The sequence below is a fragment of the Rhinatrema bivittatum genome, chromosome 4 (genome assembly GCF_901001135.1).
Source record: "Rhinatrema bivittatum chromosome 4, aRhiBiv1.1, whole genome shotgun sequence".
NCBI lineage: Eukaryota > Metazoa > Chordata > Amphibia > Gymnophiona > Rhinatrematidae > Rhinatrema > Rhinatrema bivittatum.
In genome coordinates this window covers 286,028,696-286,047,614 of record NC_042618.1, presented here as the reverse complement: position 1 = coordinate 286,047,614, position 18,919 = coordinate 286,028,696, and the positions used below count along the sequence as shown (strand labels likewise).

General features: G+C 45.9%; 1 protein-coding gene across 1 annotated transcript in view; it reads right to left on the bottom strand.

The window, feature by feature from the left end:
• SSPN (sarcospan) overlaps nucleotides 1-18,245 on the bottom strand; it is an 87,049-nt gene extending 68,804 nt beyond the window's left edge. The window contains exon 1 of the mRNA XM_029600165.1: nucleotides 17,759-18,245. Coding sequence (XP_029456025.1) covers nucleotides 17,759-18,070 — 312 coding nt within the window. The 5' untranslated portion in view covers nucleotides 18,071-18,245. The remainder of the gene's footprint in view (nucleotides 1-17,758) is intronic.
• Between the last annotated feature and the right edge of the window lie 674 nt (nucleotides 18,246-18,919).

The window sequence follows — 18,919 nt, the reverse complement described above, 5'->3', positions numbered from 1 at the left end:
GCCTGCCTCACTTCTGCAGCAATAGCCTCTGGGAGACTTCCGCTTCTGTACTTGTCCCTGGTCTATGGAGTTCCTTGTGCTTGCTCCGTCCGTGCCAAAGACTCTGCCAGAACCTATACTGTCAGCGTGGTCCGCGACCAGCCACTGGTGGCTGAGTAGGGCATGCCTCGGTGCAGGCCTCTACAGCTTCTGAGACCATGTCCTTTTCATTGCTCCCATCTCGTCTAGAGGCTCTTCGAGTCCAGCGTGGTCCGTGACCAGTCCCGCGGGTGGACTGTGTAGGGCACGCTGCATCGCAGTCTCTACCCAGTACTTGCCTGAGTTTTCTGAATGCCTTGTACCTCGTTCCTGAGTCTTCATCTGTGCATCCAAGTACCTCGTTCCTGTCTTCATCTGTGCATTCAAGTACCTTGTTCCTGAGTCTCGTCTGAATCTTCATGTTCCGGTCTTCGCTGCCCTGGACTCCATCCGGCCCGCCGCTTCTTGCCGTACCCTGCGGCAGGTCTGAAAGGGCTTGGAACGGTCAGAGGACTGTTCATAAGACCACCATTACTTTGTTGGTCTTCCGAAGCGTGCAGGTCCGGAGGAGGGTCAGTATCCCCAGTCATCTGTCTTCAGTCCAGCCTCGCTCCTGTCCAGCCCATGCTCAGGCATGCCTCGCCTACCATGGCACCTCTTCGGAGTTCCTCTGGGATCAAGCCGTGGCCCAAGAACACACATCTCCTGGTAAGCGGACCGCTCTCCTAGCGCTCCACAACACTCCACATCCCAAATTTATTCTGTATAATTATCGTAGGGTTTTTTACATTGCAAACCCAAGTACAATTCTTTATACATTGATATTGCTTTATAAATAATAATTAAAAGGATGATATTCAGCATCATTTGTCTGATGAAGTTTGGATTTAGCCAAACAAATGGCAGGATTTGATAATCCTGCTGATTTGACCAGCCCCAAGTTATCACTAAAAGCTTATGTAGCCAACTTGGGGGCAAGATAGGGTATACCAGGAAGGAGTCACCTATCTGGCTAAGGCCTGGACTTATCAAAATGCACTAAATATTGCCTGTGATAGAAAAAGGGGTGTGTTTTTTGGTAATAGGCACTTCATTGCAATTTGCACTAGTAGATAAGTGCCAGAATGTGGTATTTCCTACATTCAACACCATTGTGATGTTTTGGTAGTTTGAAGCTCCCAGAGACCTAACCATCAGAGAGAGAGAGAGAACCTAGCTGTAATGCCCTCACACTAGATAGGTATTTATATCCCTATGGGAGGTCCACTTAGAAACTCGAGGTGAGGTTTAGGTATTAGTGTAGGTGTTAGGGGCCACTTTCACATTCAAAGTGAGACATAAAGAACAGAACAGTGCTTTCTAGTGAAGATTTGATGACCCTCGGAGTGAGGACACCCACCCAAAGATGAGATTTGTGCAATGTTCTTTCAACCTAGCCTGATGGACTCTCTACCTGGTAACATCAGCAACCTTCTAAAGGTTGTGCAAAGAAGGGCTTCTCATTCATTCCTGGAAGTAGGAAAGAGCAGGTAGAAAAGAGATTTGTGGCACCCATCCGGTGTTAACTACAATATCATCAGGATATTCTGGCAGGAGGGTGAATAAGAAGTGAGAAGCCTATTCATAACATCTGAATCAAATATGAAAAATGGGACTTTGAACTATGTCATTTCAAACCAATTTAAGTATCATGTCCACTAAATTGAGAGGAAGCTCCAAACCTGCCCCTGAAATTAGGAAGGGATATGGAAGGAACGATTAATATCAGCTTCACATAGTCGCAGATTATTGAACCTGCATTATGTAATGGACTATATGGAATAGAACTTGTACATTGCCATTTATCTCAATTTAAAGGTCAATATCAGTAAAGTTATATTGGAACCACATTCATCATCCAGTGTACATTTTACTGTTAATATTAAAGACTGTAATAACAGTTTTCAGGTTTTGGAGAATAATCTCCCTCGACAGAGAATCCTGGAAAGTAGTGGGCTTAACGGTATAGGGAAATATGAACATCTTAAAACTTTGGAATTGAAGTTGGCTCTTGAACTCTTCGGTGAGGGACCTTAATCTAGAGATTGCAATTATTTTCTTATTGCATGCTACTTATTGCAAAATCCATAATATATACAAGAAAACCCATATTTGTGTTCATAACAGAGGTGACTGTAAATGCAATTGAGATTTTGAGTGGTTTTTTCTCTGCTCTTATTTTTTATTTTGAAAATCTCTATGAAAAATTAGAATGGAATATCACATATGCTAAAGTGTTGTGGCAGCTAATGTGACACCCTTGATAAGCACGATTTTTAATCTGTCCTTCTAAAATATCCTTCAAATGCCCTGAACAGTTGTATTTTTCTTTTCACAAAAGCATAAGTAGTAACTCAAAAAGATACAAAAGAGAGGTATCACCAGTAGAAAGAGGGACATGATACTACCTTTCTACAGTTCTCTTATGAGTACCCCACTTTAAGAATAATGTTTAATTTTGAAGACTACATCTCCAAACGGACAATGACAAGATAGAGGCAATTCAAAAGAGGACCACCAAAATGGTGCATGGACTGTATTATGACTTATAAACAGAAAGGATGAGGGAGCTGAAGAAATAAGTAAACGGGAGATATGAAACAAACATTCAAAGATTTAGCAGCTTTCAATAAAGTATCACAAGCAAACATTTTCTATAGAAAGAAAAGTCCAAGGACAAAGTGACATCATATGAAGCTGAAGTGAGGAGAGCTGAAAAAGAATATGAGAAAACATTGTTTTCACTGAAGTTGATGGATACCTGAAACAGATTTCTAGCAGAAGTTATAATAGCCAAAGCATGGCTGGACTTCATGCATACATTAATAGATGCAATAGAGGTGGATTTTCAAAGGGTTTAACTGGTTAACTTCTAGAGTTTGGCTGTTAAACCTTTTGGCCTGATTTTTAATCCTCCATGCACGTAAAAAACGGGGGTTAAGCACATGGCTGGGTCTTGCGCATGCCGTGCACATCTTCAAAAAGGCCCGGCCACGCTCGTGACCCCTGTTATGTGCTGAAGTGTTGGGCCCAGATAAAGGGACGAGGAGGGGCAGGGCTGGAAGCAGCTGGTACAGCGGCCATTTGCCGCTGTGCCGGGGAAGTGCGCAACTTGCTACTGTTCCTGTTAAGGAGCCAAAGGTAAAACAAAAAATTGGGGGTAGATAGGATAGGGATAGGGGAAGGAGAGGAGAGGGGAAGGGGAAGGGAGGTTAGAGTAGGGAACTGGGGAAGGCTGGGATGCTCGCCGCACAAATTTTGCAGAACTGTACCCCCCTTGTGCGTGCTGTGGATGACAAAATCCGCCGCGCATGTGCGTGCGGCCCAATGATTTTATAACATACATGCGCATGTTATAAAATCGGCGCATCCATGTGTGTGCCGAAGTGCACGCACCTTTCAAAATCTACCCGTTTAGGGGGTAATTTTCAAAGGAGTTATGCGCATAAATGTAACTACTATTGTAGCAATTTTCAAAAGCCATTTACTCACGTAAAGTGCACTTATGCGAATAAATCCTATGGACGATTCAATGGCATATATTGTAGCAATTTTCAAAAGCCCACTTACTCGAGTAAAGTGCATTTACATGCGTAAAACCCAGATTTACGCATGTAAATGCTTTTTAAAATCCGCCCCTTAGTTTTTAAAAACTCAGCCCTATGATTTGCTATATTTGCCTAGATTTACAAGGCAGCCAAATTTGGCTGGGCAAAAGTAAATAACTCCAGAGTGGACATGTGACTTAGCCAGTTAAGACAGATTTGTTGCACCAAGAGGGTAATTTTCAAGGGTTTTCCATGGGTAAAACAGTGCTTTGCCCATGAAAATGGCTTGTTATAAAATTGGTAGATCACTAATCAAAACTAAAGAGCAACATAAAATTGTCTATCCAATATGCAGATAAACGTATGCTTTTATGTCCTGTATGATGTTTATCCAAACTGAGCAGAAGCATTCCCAGGGAGTATGCGTGTAACTTTCCTAAATAATTTCCTGTGCAAAAGTTGGCGGGTATAATTGTATGCAGGAAGTTTTGGTGGGATAATTTTCAAAGGAAAACTATGCATGTATTTTCCCTTTGAAAATTGATGTAATTTATGAGAATATTTGGTTTACCATTTATGTGGGCTGTTACAAAATAACCCTCTAAGTGGTTAATTTTAGTCATACAATTCTGAGACTGTTATAGTAGGTATAAATCTAGCCAGTCAGATTTTGCCTGGCTAGATGTAGGTAATTTTCATGCACAGTGCTCATAACCCATTACCCCTTAAGCCCTAACATTGTAACTCTCCCCTCAACCACAGCTCAAATACTCCAGCACCCTAAATACAGCAATAATGTTCCCCAATACCCCATCAGTCTACTTCCCAATTTCTCAATCTCTTAAAGACATCCACCGTGATTCCCCCCTCCCCCCCCCCCACACACACACACAATTTTATTTTTTAAAAAGTATTACCATCCCTGGGATGATCTGATTTCCTCCTCTCTCTCCCTCTTTTTATTATTTAGAAAATGGCCCACCCTCAGGATAACCCAATTCTTCTTTCGTTCTGATCTTATTCAAAAAGTGCTCTCCTTAGATGACCTGATCTCCCTCTCCTTCCTGCCTGATCCTCAAGAATAATCACAGCCTCCATCCATTCCTCTGGCCCTGATACTCCTTCCCACCCCCAAATACTCCCCATGCCGAGCTGGCAGGGGGACATGCATTTACCTCCTATGGGCTTGGTTTAGGGAATAAGATCTAAGGGATTAGGATTGGCATTAGAATGAAGGGAGAGCTTGTTTTGCCATCGTACTTATTCTCAAGGAACAGGAAAGAGGGAGGGGGAACCTGGATCATTTCATGGATGGGGCATTTTCTGAGTAAGATTGGGAGGGAGGTGGAAATTGGGTCATTTTTAGAGGGGGGGGCAATTTTTTGAAAAAGATCAAGTGGGAGGGAGAATTGAGTCCTTTTGGAGGGGGGGGGAGGGTGTGTAGGGTATGTGTAGATGTTCTTTAAAAGAGTGTTCTTAGCACTGATTTTCAGTTCTCATGGCTAAGTTTAGCTGGGCAACTCCAGCTGCAGAAATGGCAGGCTAAAATCTAGTTTGTTAAAATGTCACAAGCTGATTTAGGAAGGTTTCTGTGTAAAAGGAGTGAAATACTAGAAAAGATGTAAGTAGAGAGTGATATTATTTCTTATGCTAATGTTGTAATAGCTATTTTGAAGCACTAGTATTAGACAAATTCCTCAAAAACATAGGGAGAGTAATTTTCAAACAGCCTGCCTAGTGGTAATGTTACACTCCGTGACTGCAGATGGTTGCGACCGCTGCTGCTCACCTCTCTTTTTACTGCTTTGGCTCCATTGGGTGAACTCGCAGCCTCTGCCAGCTACCACCGGCCTTCCGGCCTCCGTTCGCAGATCTACCTGAGCAGCATGGACGCTGCCGACTGCCATCTTACCCTCGAGGTGTTGTGATATCTACGTGGGAACCCTCTCCGGTGTACCCCACTCTGCGGACCATTGCCGTGATTCATTAGAGGAGCCACATTTGGGTCTACCCTCTCTGCGGACCTGCACCGTGATATCACTAGAGGAACCCTCGCCGGTGTACCCCACTCTTCAGGTCACTACCGTGATCTCCCACCGAGGGACCCTCTTTGTACCATCTCTACGGACCCAGTGTAACTACAGTGACTGTAGTTACACTGGGTAGCTGTGGCACCCCCGCTCCTAATGCCCTTCAGCCTTTGTAACGCCCCAGCGGTGTTCCAGAATATGATGAATCAGGTATTCAGAGACATGCTCTACCAGTGCATCGTAGTCTATCTGGATGACATCTTGGTATTCTCACGAGACCTCCAGAATCGCCGAGACGTCTGCAAAGTTCTTCAGTGCCTAAGGGACAATCGCTTGTACACCAAGTGTTATGAATCAGCTCCCATGGAGGGAGGAGTTAGCAATCTGTTATGAATCAGCTCTCCGTGGAGGGAGGAGTTAACAATCTGTTATGAATCGGCTCTTGAGGTAGGAGGAGTTAGCAATCTGTTATGCTCTACTCCTCAAGAAGGGAGGAGTTAGCAATCTGTTATGAACGGGCTCCTGTGGAAGGAAGAGTAGCAATCTGATATGTTCAGCTTCTGTAGAGGGAGTAGTTAACAAACTGTTAAGGTATAGTCTGCGGAGTAGCAATCTGTTGCTGAAGACTCCTGATGGGGAAGGAATAGCAATCTGTTACCAGTGGAGGGCTCAGAGAGGGCAACCAGCTGTAGAGGAATGTAGACAGGTGGATCCTTGGGCCAATGGCAGATGACTGCACCCCCAGGAGGATATCCTGAGAGGGACCACCGGCTAGGCTTGGGTATGGAGACAGACACAGATAGTTCTTTTATTAGACAGGATAGTAGAAACACCAGAGGTGGCAGTAGTTAGCTGATATGCCCGGCAGGGCTGAAGTCCCTCAGATACTGGAACAGCGATCCCAGGGTAGCTGAGCTGTAGAGAAACTATAGATAGTGAGTAGACAGGGTATGCTGTGTACATAGCCAGAACTGGATGACAAAACTCACATAAGGTCTTACGGAAGCTCAGTAGCTGGAAAGAATTAGGCCCTTGAGGAGCGAGTACCTGGTTCCTGGGAAAGCTCTGAGAGAGTGATGGTAACTCACAAACGTCTGTATCTGCGATAGCTTCCAGGCAGTAGAGAATCTTTAGAGTGTTCAGGAACATGGGCCCTCGAGGAGCAAGTACCGGTTCCTATCTGCAATCTGAAATAAAGAAAAGAGAGCGAGGCCCCCTAGGAGCGGGTACCCCTGGTAAGTCCAAGGAGGCAGAGTAGCTTGGGAGAAAAGCCGAAGCAATCCCCAGCAATCTCCTTGCTAACTCGAATTGTTAGCGAATACTGAGACCTTTTATATTGGAAGTGGATGACGTCATCCCAGGGGAACGCCCCCAAGGTTCGTGCCCTTGCTGGTACATCAATCAGAGGGCACGCGCGCCCTACGTCATCAGGCAACATGGCGGATCTGCAGCATCGTGCCGGTCCGGGGACGCTGGAGGGAGATGGCAAGAAGACACCGTGGCAGCTAACTGTCCATCAGACCCGGAGGGAGTCACCACAGAGGTAAAGAGGGCGGAGTGAGGGCGTCGAGCAGCGACGGATGCAACGGTACCCCCCTTCAAAGTGCGATCTCCTCTTCGGGTACCAGGCTCAGGTTTCAAAGGATGCGCAAGGTGAAACTGATGAAGCATCTCTTTATCCAAGATATTGGTCTGAGGCTCCCAAGTGATCAATCGGGGCCAAAGCCTTCCAAAATCAGAAGGTATTCAAACACTGTGAATCCATAAAGTCTAGAGAACGTGAATGAAGAGTGGGTGGCTCACGGGAATGATGGCTACTGCCTGGAGATAATACCCTTATTCAATAAACATACACACAGTTAATGCGACTCCAACATTGCTCTAAGCTTCAACGGCAAGAGGAAACGTGGAAAAAGATTTGCATTCACAAAAAAAGCGGGGAGTAGCTTGCTTGTTACGGCGGTTACTACCCCAAACCAAATAAGCCTGGTACTTCACTTTCAATGCATATCCAGCATAGCTCTCTGCTTCAACGGCAGGGGAGAAAGTCTCATAGTTCACTTTCAATGTATATCCAGCATAACTCTCTGCTTCTATGGCAGGGGAGAAAGACTGATACTTCACACATATCTAGCATAGCTCTCTGCTTCAACGGCAGGGGAGAAAGTCAGATACTTCAATTTCAATGCATATTCAGCATAACTCTCTGCTTCAATGGCAGGGGGAATGAAGAAAAGTAGATTTATATACAGACAACAACCAACAAGGTCTGAATTATTTAGTCTGGGTAAACAAATAAACATGGGTATAGCTTGCTTATTGCGGCAGTTACTACCCCTAACTAATTAATCTAGATATTTTATTTATTTATTTATTTTAGAAACTTTTCTATACCGTCGTTTAGTGATATACCATCACAACGGTTTACAAATAGGCACATGAATAAATTTGAAATAGATTTTACTTTAAACAGAGGGTGCTGAAGTTGTTCAGATACATGATTCAAAATATTATAAGCTATATGTAGTGTGTATTGAAATTCCCTTTATGGGCTAACCATATATGCGATATACTGTAATTCTTTAACTTAAAACTTAAGTGTGATAAAAATAACATATATGCGTTCTTTACCTTTATCTGGTGACTTTTGCCTGTGTGTATAAGTCCTTTTCTAGTTTCTTAGTACTACCTATTCCCCATTCTCATTTTGAAAAGCTTTTTTGAAAAGCCATGTTTTTAGGCTTTTTTTGAAGAGTTTATGGTCTCTCATTAATCTTATTTCGGGTGGCATTGAGTTCCATAATATAGGGCCGGCTAATGATAATGCTCTTTCCCTTACTTGTGTCAGTTTAGCTGTCTTTACAGAGGGTATGGTTAATAAGGCTTTATTTGCTGATCTGAGATTCCTTTGGGGAATATGTAGTCTTAATGCAGTGTTTAACCAATCTGTATTTTCTTCATTGATTAGCTTGTGGACTGTGCAAAGTGTTTTAAATTGTGCTCTTTGTTTGATTGGCAGCCAGTGTAATTCCGCAAGAGTTTGAGTGATGTGGTCCCTTCTAGAGATCTGAATCGTGTGATCGATCGTCTTAATGATCGATTTCGGCTGGGAGGGGGAGGGAATCGGATCATCGCAGTTTGGGTTTTTTAAATATCGTGTAAATCGTGTAAATCGAAAACCGGCACACTAAAACATCCCTAAAATCCACCCCGACCCTTTAAAATAAATCCCCCACCCTCCCGAACGCCCCCCAAAATGCCTTAAATTACCTGGGGTCCAGTGGGGGGGGAGGGCGGGAAAACCGGCACACTAAAACAACCCTAAAACCCACCCCGACCCTTTAAAATAAATCCCCCACCCTCCCGAACCCCCCCAAAATGCCTTAAATTAGCTGGGGTCCAGAGGAAGGGTCCCGGTGTGATCTTTCACTCTCGGACCTCCGTGCATTGTAGAAATGGCGCCGGCGCTACGTGTGATCTGTCATATGACAGGGCAAAGGTAGCGCCGGCGCCATTTTGTTTTTTTGTCCCCCGACGGCAGGAGCATAGGAGATCGCTCCCAGACCCCCAGGGACTTTTGGCCAGCTTGGGGGGGCCTCCTGACCCCCACAAGACTTGCCAAAAGTCCAGCGGGGGTCCGGAACGATCTCCTACGGCGAATCTTTTTCCGTACGGAAAAACGATTCGACTGCAGGAGGTCGTTCCGGACCCCCGCTGGACCCCCAGGGACTTTTGGCCAGCTTGGGGGGGCCTCCTGACACCCACAAGACTTGCCAAAAGTCCAGCGGGGGTCCGGAACGACCTCCTGCAGTCGAATCGTGTTGCCGTATGGCCGGCGCCATTTTGCGCAAAATGGCGCCGGCCGTAAGGCAACACAATTCGACTGCAGGAGGTCGTTCCGGACCCCCGCTGGACTTTTGGCAAGTCTTGTGGGGGTCAGGAGGCCCCCCCCAAGCTGGCCAAAAGTCCCTGGGGGTCCGGGAGTGATCTCCTACGCTCCTGCCGTCGGGGGACAAAAAAAACAAAATGGCGCTACCTTTGCCCTGTCATATGACAGGTCAAAGGTAGCGCCGGCGCCATTTCTACAATGCACGGAGGTCCGAGAGTGAAAGATCACACCGGGACCCTTCCTCTGGACCCCAGGTAATTTAAGGCATTTTGGGGGGGTTCGGGAGGGTGGGGGATTTATTTTAAAGGGTCGGGTGGGTTTTAGGGTTGTTTTAGTGTGCCGGTTTTCCCGCCCTCCCCCTTCCCCTCCCCTTCCCCCGATTTACGCTTTTTTGACGATAAATCGGGGGAATTGTTATTGTATCGCGGCTCTAACGATTTTTGACGATTTAAAATATATCGGACGATATTTTAAATCGTCAAAAAACGATTCACATCCCTAGTCCCTTCTGCTTTTTCCAGTTAGAATTCTGGCTGCAGAGTTCTGTAAGATCTGGAGTGGTCTTAGTGTTGACTGTGGTAATCCAAGGAAGAGTGTGTTACTTAGAGGCAGTTCCAACACTGCTCTCTACATTAATGGTGGGGGTGGAAGGGAAATAGAATCAAAAGGTTACTAAGAGCCAAGAGTAACAGATAAGAATGAGAAAAAAAAAAGTGCAAAACTTGTTGGGCAGACTGGATGGGCCGTTTGGTCTTCTTCTGCCGTCATTTCTATGTTTCTATGTAAGTCTTGCCTCTGTAGCGAACATCCAGAATCTCCTTGATCTTGATTTCTAATTCATCTTCTGCAATGGTGACAGATGGATCTTGAGATCTGGAAGAATCTTTCAGAGTGTTATTGATATCAGCAGCAATGGGTAGAGCTGCTGTGGACGTCACTGAGGAATTCAGTGGAAGTGGTGATGTAGAAGGAATGTCCAAAATCCACTTCTAAAGATGACTTTCCAGTAGAAGATGCTGGATGAGAGATGGTAGAATATAGCAGGAATAGCTAACTGCTATAGGTGCCACTGAGACTTCAACGGAAGTGGCGATGTTGGGGTATAACCAACTTCACTTCAGTGAGTAATGGGATGAGATGTTGAATTCAGCAGCAATAGCTTAGCTGCTATGACGTCACTGAACCTTCAACAGAAGTGGCGATGTTGAGGTACATCCAACCCCACTTCTGGATAACTCTTCCGTAGATGAAGCTGGAAGAGAGATGGTGGCAACACCAGCAAATCAAACAGGCTGGTAGCTAGAGATATCTTCTTCGGAACTAATAGTGCTGTAGTACTTCAGACACAACTTCCGAGTGAAACAAGTTGTGTCTCTAAGTTATAGTCCGTGAAGACGGTAAGATGTAGAGCACCATCTAGCCATGGCGAACATAGCAACCACTATGAATATCAGCAGCCAGAGTAGAACTGCTGTGGATGTCATTACGATCCTCAAGAGAAGTGGTGATGTAAAGGAACGTCCAAAGCCTACTTCAGGTTATAATGCAATAATGGATCATCTAATTTGACGAAGGGACTCTTCAGGTCTTCCACAAGACATCTGAGAATAAGGTTGCCTCCTGCCCCTGAGTCCAACAGGGCAGGGGTCCGGACCGTAGCTGGTTCAGAGGTCACAGAGACTGAACGAGAGAACAGAGGAAATAGCGCAGTATGGTCCAAGAACAGTCCTTCCGTGGGACTTAGGCCTGTCTGTTTCCCAGACGAATGGAGCATGTAGAGACATCATGGCCGGGCTGACCACAGTACATGCACAGGCCACGTTTCTTCCGAAATCTTCTCTCAGTTTGAGGTCAAGTAACCATGACCAAGTTGCATCAATTCATTTTTATCAACAGCAGGAATTGCTGGACCCATCCGAGGTGCAGAGGTACTGGCCTGTTTCAACCCAGATAACAACTTAGGCTGGAGTTCCTTCACCTTGTCTCAGAGCCGACAATCAATCCGAGTAGCTAAGTCTATCAATTCTTCCAGCGATTCAGGTGTCTGGCGAGTGGCCAGCTAGTCTTTCAAGCGGGTAACCAGGCCTCTGCAGAAGAGAGTCTTGAGACATCTGGGGTCCCAGCAAAGTTCTGCTACAAGAGTCTTGAATTCTATGGCAAATTCAGCCAATGATCTGTTGCCTTGCTTCAAGTCCACTAAAGCAAACCCGGCAACAGACATACGAGTAGGGTCATCAAAAACAGATTTAAACAAGTCCATAAATCCTTCTATGTCCTGCAAAATAGGGTCCTTGCATTCCTACAAGGTAGATGCCCACGACAAGGCTCTCCCATCCAAGTATGACAGGATGTAGATGGTCTTAGAGAAGACCGTGGGAAACAATGAAGGCTGTAAGGTGAAATGCATGCTGCACTGGTTCAAAAAGCCCCGAGTCTTCTGGAGTCCTCCGGAGAAATGAATAAGAGCAGCCAGTGGAACAGTAGTCTTTAAAGTTACCTCCTGTAACTGACCTTCATGGGTAGAAGCTGTGCCTTGTATCGTCTGTGTGTGAAGCTGATGGAATGCTGCAGTAAGTTTCTCCAAGGCTTCTTGCTGTTCTGAGATGCGTTGAGCCAGGCCCGGTATAGCCTGCAAGGCGAAGAGGTGTTCCGGGTCCATGGGGTTACTGACTTCCCATACCTTAAGCTGGATTCCCAGGAGTACTGCTTCTCCAATATAAAGTCGGATCCACTGGAGTTAGCAATCTGTTATGAATCAGCTCCCGTGGAGGGAGGAGTCAACAATCTGTTACGAATCGGCTCTTGAGGTAGGAGGAGTTAGCAATCTGTTATGCTCTACTCCTCAAGAAGGGAGGAGTTAGCAATCTGTTATAAACGAGCTCCTGTGGAAGGAGGAGTAGCAATCTGATATGCTCAGCTCCTATAGAGGGAGTCGTTAACAAACTGTTAAGGTATAGATTGCGGAGTAGCAATCTGTTATGAATCTGTTGCTGAAGACTCCTGATGGGGAAGGAGTAGCAATCTGTTAACAACGGATTGCTTGGAGAGGGCACCCAGCTGTAGAGGAATGTAGATAGGTGGATCCTTGGGCCAATGGCAGATGACTGCGCCCCCGGGAGGATATCCTGAGAGGGATCACCGGCTAGGCTTGGGTATGGAGACAGACACAGATAGTTCTTTTACTAGACAGGATAGTAGAACCACCAGAGGTGGCAGTAGTGAGCTGATATGCCCGGCAGGGCTGAAGTCCCTCAGGTACTGGAACAGCGATCCCAGGGTTGCTGAGCTGTAGAGAAACTATAGATAGTGAGTAGACAGGGTATGCTGTGTTCATAACCAGAACTGGATGACAAAACTCACATAAGGTCTTACGGAAGCTCAGTAGCTGGAAAGGATTAGGCCCTCAAGGAGCGAGTACCTGGTTCCAGGGAAAGCTCTGAGAGAGTGATGGTAACTCGCAAATGTCTGTATCTGCGATAGCTTCCAGGCAGTAGAGAATCTTCAGAGTGTTCAGGAACATGGGCCCTCGAGGAGCGAGTACTGAGTCCTATCTGCAATCTGAAATAGAGCGAGGCCCCTGAGGAGCAGGTACCCCTGGTAAGTCCGAGGAGGCAGAGGAACTTGGGAGAAAAGCCGAAGCAATCCCCTTGCTAACTCGAATCATTAATGAATACTGAGACCTTTTATATTGGAAGTGGATGACATCATCCCAGGGAACGCCCCCGAGGTTCGCCCCCTTGCTGGTATATCAATCGGAGCACGTGCCCTACGTCATCAGGCAACATGGCGGATCCGCAGCATCATGCCGGTCCGGGGACGCCAGAGGGAGACGGCAAGAAGACCACGGCAGCTAACCATTCATCATACCTGGAGGGAGTCGCCACAGAGGTAAAGAGGGCGGAGTGAGGGCGTCGAGCAGCGACGGACGCATCACCAAGCTGGAGAAATGTTCCTTCGAACAAGAGACTGTTCCTTTTCTCGGTTACATGGTCTCGAGTCAAGGATTCCATTTGGATCCCCAAAAGACCAAGAGCATCCAGGATTGGCCTCAACCAACAGGTCTCAAAGCGCTTCGTAGATTCCTGGGATTTACTAATTACTACCGGTCATTCATTCAACATTATTTCACACTGACCGCCCCTCTCACAGCCATGACCCACAAAGGAGCCAACCCCTCACAGTGGTCACCCGAGGCCATTTTAGCCTTTCAGAAACTTAAGGATGCATTCCTTAGAGAATCATGCTTGCGCCACCCGGATCCCCGATGACCTTTCATCATCGAAGTTGACTCATCCGACGTCGGTGTTGGTGCAGTTCTGAGCCAGCATCCTGCCAATCACACCTTACATCCCTGCTCATTCTTCTCTCGCCGCTTTTCTCCTGTGGAACGCAATTATAGAATCGGGAACAAAGAATTATTGGCAATGAAGCTCACCTTTGAAGACTGGCATCCCTGTCTCGAGGGGGCTCAGCACCAGGCCACAGTATATACAGACGACAAGACAAGACGACAAGACCATGCACAATGCCTTAATCACCGGCAGGCCCGCTGGTCTCTCTTTTTTACTTGGTTCAATTTCTTGCTACGGTACAGGCCAGCCGACAAGAATACTCGAACCGACACCCTTTCCCAGTCCTTCACCACCAAGGACGTTCTGGATGTTCCGCGTTACATCATCGATCCAGACAAGGTTCTTCTCTCCGCCATAGTTACCGTACCACCTGGGAAGACGGTGGTTTCCCATCCGCTTCGTAAAAAAATCCTTCGATGGGCTCACGATTCCCTGTTCGCGGGCCATCCCGGTCAAGCCAGAACCCTATCGTCACTCCAGAGGTTCTACTGGTGGCCAACCATGAGGAAGGGCGCTCAAGCATATGTGGAGTCGTGCCTTACCTGTGCCCGTCAGAAGCTGCCAATGGGTCGACCCTGGGGTCTCTTGCAACCAGTGCCCCACCCAGTGAACCATGGACACACATTGGGACTGATTTCATAGTGGATCTTCCTCCTTCCAACGGCAATAATACCATTTGGGTCACGGTGGACCGGTTTTCAAAAATGGCTCACTTTGTGGCTCTACATGGCCTCCATTCTGCCCCGGAACTGGCCACATATTCCGACTTCACGGACTCCCGAGGCATATACTCTCTGACCCGGGGGTGCAATTTACAGCCAGGTTCTGGAGGGCCTTATGTAAGAAATTTGACATTGCCTTGGATCTCATGTTGGCTGATCACCCACAGGCCAATGGTCAGACAGAAAGGACAAATCGGACCTTGAAGCAGTTTCTCCGGGCATATGAAAACTTACGACAAAATGACTGGTCAGAGTTACTACCTTGGGCTGAGTTTGCCCTCAATTCTCATCTCTCTGTATCCACCGGGTGTTCACTCTTCCAAGTGGTATATGGACATCAGCCCCTGCCTCCATTTTCATTACCCCTCTCAGTGGCCTCTCCTGCGGCGCAAGCCACCGCTCAAGAGTTGCATCAACTCTGGGACGACACTAAACACCTTATACAACAAGCTGCCCAGAAGTCCAAGAAATGCTATGATACCCATCATCGGGCAGCTCCACAATTCAGTCCTGGTGATAAAGTATGGCTTGGTACTCGATTCATTCATCTGAAACTACCTTCAGTCCGCTTTGCTCCCAGATACATGGGGCCATTTCCCATACTTCGTCGTCTGGGCCCACTTACATACAGCCTCTGCCTGCCCACATCACTCAAGATTCATAACGCCTTCCACGTCTCATTACTTAAACCTCTCATTCTATCTGAATTTTCCAAAAAGCCGCCTGAACCTCAACCTCTGGCATTGGAGGAGGACATCACTTATCAAGTACAGGATATCCTGGATATACGGAAATGAGGAAGATGATGGGAATATCTGATATCGTGGGAGGGCTTTGGGCCTGAAGAAAGAGCTGGGAGACTGCAGCTAACATTCTTGATAAAGACCTGATCAAGCAGTTTCATACTTCTCATCAAAGAAAACCCAAACTCCTGGGGAGGGGCTCTAAGAAGGGGGGAACTGTTATGCTCCACAGCCGCAGATGGCTGTGACTGCTGCTGCTCACCTCTCTATTTACTGCTTTGGCTCCGTTGGGCGAACTGGCGGCCTCTGCCAGCTATCACAGGTCTTCCGGCCTCCGTTCCCGGGCCTACCTGAGCAGCATGGACGCTGCCAACCGCCATCTTACCCCTGGGGTTCCCTAGGCGCGCGCGTGCACGCGCTCCCCAACCTACTTTAACCACGTCATGGAGGGAACCTCGGGGGCATCCCCATCAGATGATGTCACTCAACTTCGATATTTAAGCTCGCCAGCCCAAACAGCCGGCGACTTGGCAACGAGTTCACTTGTTGTATCTAACTACTCTCACTTCAGCATTGCTCCGGTTCCTGCTTCCGTGGTGTGAGACTATTGGGTACCCACTCCTTGGGGGCCCTTCCTCGTCTCTTGGCTATCCATTCCTCGGAGGGCCTTTCACCCGGACTCCAGCCTATCTTGCTTCCTGGGGCTTTCTATGGAACTACTACTTGTCTTCAGTCGCTGTGATTACCACGCTGTGGATCCCTGTTGTGATATCTACATGGGAACCCTCTCCCTGCTCTGCAGACCATTGCCGTGATTCATTAGAGGAGCCACCTTCGGGTCTACCCTGTTCTGCGGACCCTCGCCGTGATATCACTAGAGAAACCCTTGCCGGTGTATCCCGCTCTGCGGGCCACTACCGTGATCTCCCACTGAAGAACCCTCTTTGTACCATCTCTACGGACCCAGTGTAACTACAGTGACTGTAACCATCTCCCAGCATCCCCGCTCCTCGGGTAGTGCCGCAGCTATTGTCTGACTTTAGTCATCCGCGCGGAGTCGGACGTCAGCACCTGCGCTGTCGTTCCGTGGCACGCCTCCTGGGTTCACCCTCTCTTTCTCCATCTATACCTCTGCTGTATATCATCCCCCAGCCAAGACTCCACCTCCCGACGGTGAGGCTTAGTGGGGCTCCTCCCCCTGGGCGGTACCACCTCTCACCTCTGCCAAAGGGCCCACATACTTACAAATCCTAACAGGTAAATTCTATGTGTACATTGTACATGCAGATTTTATTCAGTTTTTTGAAAGTGACCTTATGCAGGTAAGTTCACTTCGAAAATACTCGGGTAGCTGACTGCCTACATGCATACAGTTACCACTTAAAGTTACACTGATTCTTTGGAGGGCATAACTTGTGTGTACACTTACTCGCAAACTTTTTAAAATAAAAAACCATGCGTGGAAATGCTGACTCCACCCCAGCTCCATCCCCTAGAATACCTCTGTTTAGTTGGCATAAAAGTATGCAGGTAACTGGGTTACACCTGTACTGTCACACTCACTCAGCCCCAGGCTATTTTAGTACAGCCATTTACTGGGCTTTGTGTGTGTGTAAATGGCTTTGAAAATTACTCTCAAATTTACCCATTACTTGGTATCTTTAAACCCTCTTTTGGATTAATTTCTAATTTTTCCTTTTCTGCCCTGATTTATTTCTTATATTTTTCACACTTTGCTGGGGTTAACGGTGTGCACCTGCTATTGTGGCCGAATCCTAGTTTTAAAATTCTTCTTCAGTTCACTCTGCAGTTGTTCATAATGTAGAGCATAGCTTAGTGAGAGGAGCTTTCAAAAAAGTTAAAATAAATATCTTTTCAGAATTGTAGATCAAATCAGAATAAAAATATGAAATGCTTTTGTTTTAACTGCCAACTATTTTATCTAAATCTTTGCTTGTAATGTGGCTATAAATTGCATAAAGTATTTTATCATTTGAGCAATTATTATATTGATCAGCCTGATCAATAATTTTGATAGTAGCAAGCAGTATGATGATGTACACATAAAATCACTTTTTTGAATAATTACTTTTTAAGGCAATAAACTTTCTTTTTGTCAGATCAATCAATATATAATACTAAATATGACATGAAACTTAAGATATTTTGATAGCATTGAACAACCCCCATACATTTTTATTTCAGATCTTTGGATATGGGTGGGGGTGGGGGAACTAAGTATTAATTATTATTATTCGACACTCATTACAAAAGTAAATTACACACTGTATCAACATTTAACATTAAATTCCCTTTAATGATTAGGCAAACATGCACTTTGTTAGTCTGGTCACTAGTATCATGCATTTTGTATTAATGTTGGCAATGCATTTATGTAAAACAGACTTTATGCTTACAATTATCCCAGCCCAATGTGGAGTATCTCTGACTAGTAAGGAAGAGCTGCTGCCTGCCATAATGAAAGCCACCACTGTAACAGAGATGCCCAAGACGAGTTGCAATAGAGCAAACAGCAGTGGGAATCGGCAGCCCCAGCAAGTGTAGGATTCTTCTTCCAAGCCCGCCTTGGGTTCTGTCTTGTTCCCTTTCTTCTTCATTGCTGCTTTCTTCTCCTTCGTCTCTCGGTCAGATGACTTCTGGTCATTTAGGGAGGTGTTGGGCTTGTTTATTCCGTCTGCTTCCATTCCTGATTTAACCTTTTGGCTCATGAATGAGTGGGTGTGTTGCTAACCGTAATGCTCTATTTTCTTATTGTAGTATTATTGTTTATTTTTTCCTCCAAAGCTTCTTGTGTTTCTTCTGGGTGAACTCTTCCTGGTATTTTGAATCATAGAGGCTGAGCGAATATGGAAAACATTCAGAGCAGATTGTCAGAGCCCTCTAAATGCCACATATAGCTCTCCAGAAAAGAGGAGGGGGGGGGGGGGGTTTCAAGGGGATAGCCAACTGCCAACACCATGTAAAGTGACAAAATGATTTCTTCATTTCAGACCTATAGAAAAATCTGAAGAGAGGATAAATACACCATGCACTAAACATGAATAATCTTATCTAAAGAGAAAATTGTTACAATTTGCTGGTGAATAACCTTGCCTTTAGGTGCTAAGTCACACTAATGTATTGAGCAGATGCTAACAACTTACTGTAAGGCCGGTATACAGTTGATTAATTGTCGCCCTGTCCAGAGGTATGGACTGAATGATGAGGAATCTCCCCTTGGTGAATAGACTTCTGAGAGGTGCTGTCTCTAAAATATGTTTTCTAGTAATGCAACCAACCCCTTTAACAATGAATCAATAAACACACCCAAGGTAAAACACTGCAACTTTTATTTCAAGAACTAAGATTGCAGTAAAAGAAATATACATAAATATAAACAAACAGATATGAATAAAGATACACAGCAAATCAGTTTCGGCAATAATCTGCCTTAGGGCAATAAACTACTGGTACCAACAATTGGTACTTGTACTCTTTTACATTATTAATGAGTAGAGATGTGAATCGTGTGATCGATCGTCTTAACGATCGATTTCGGCTGGGGGGGGGAGGGAATC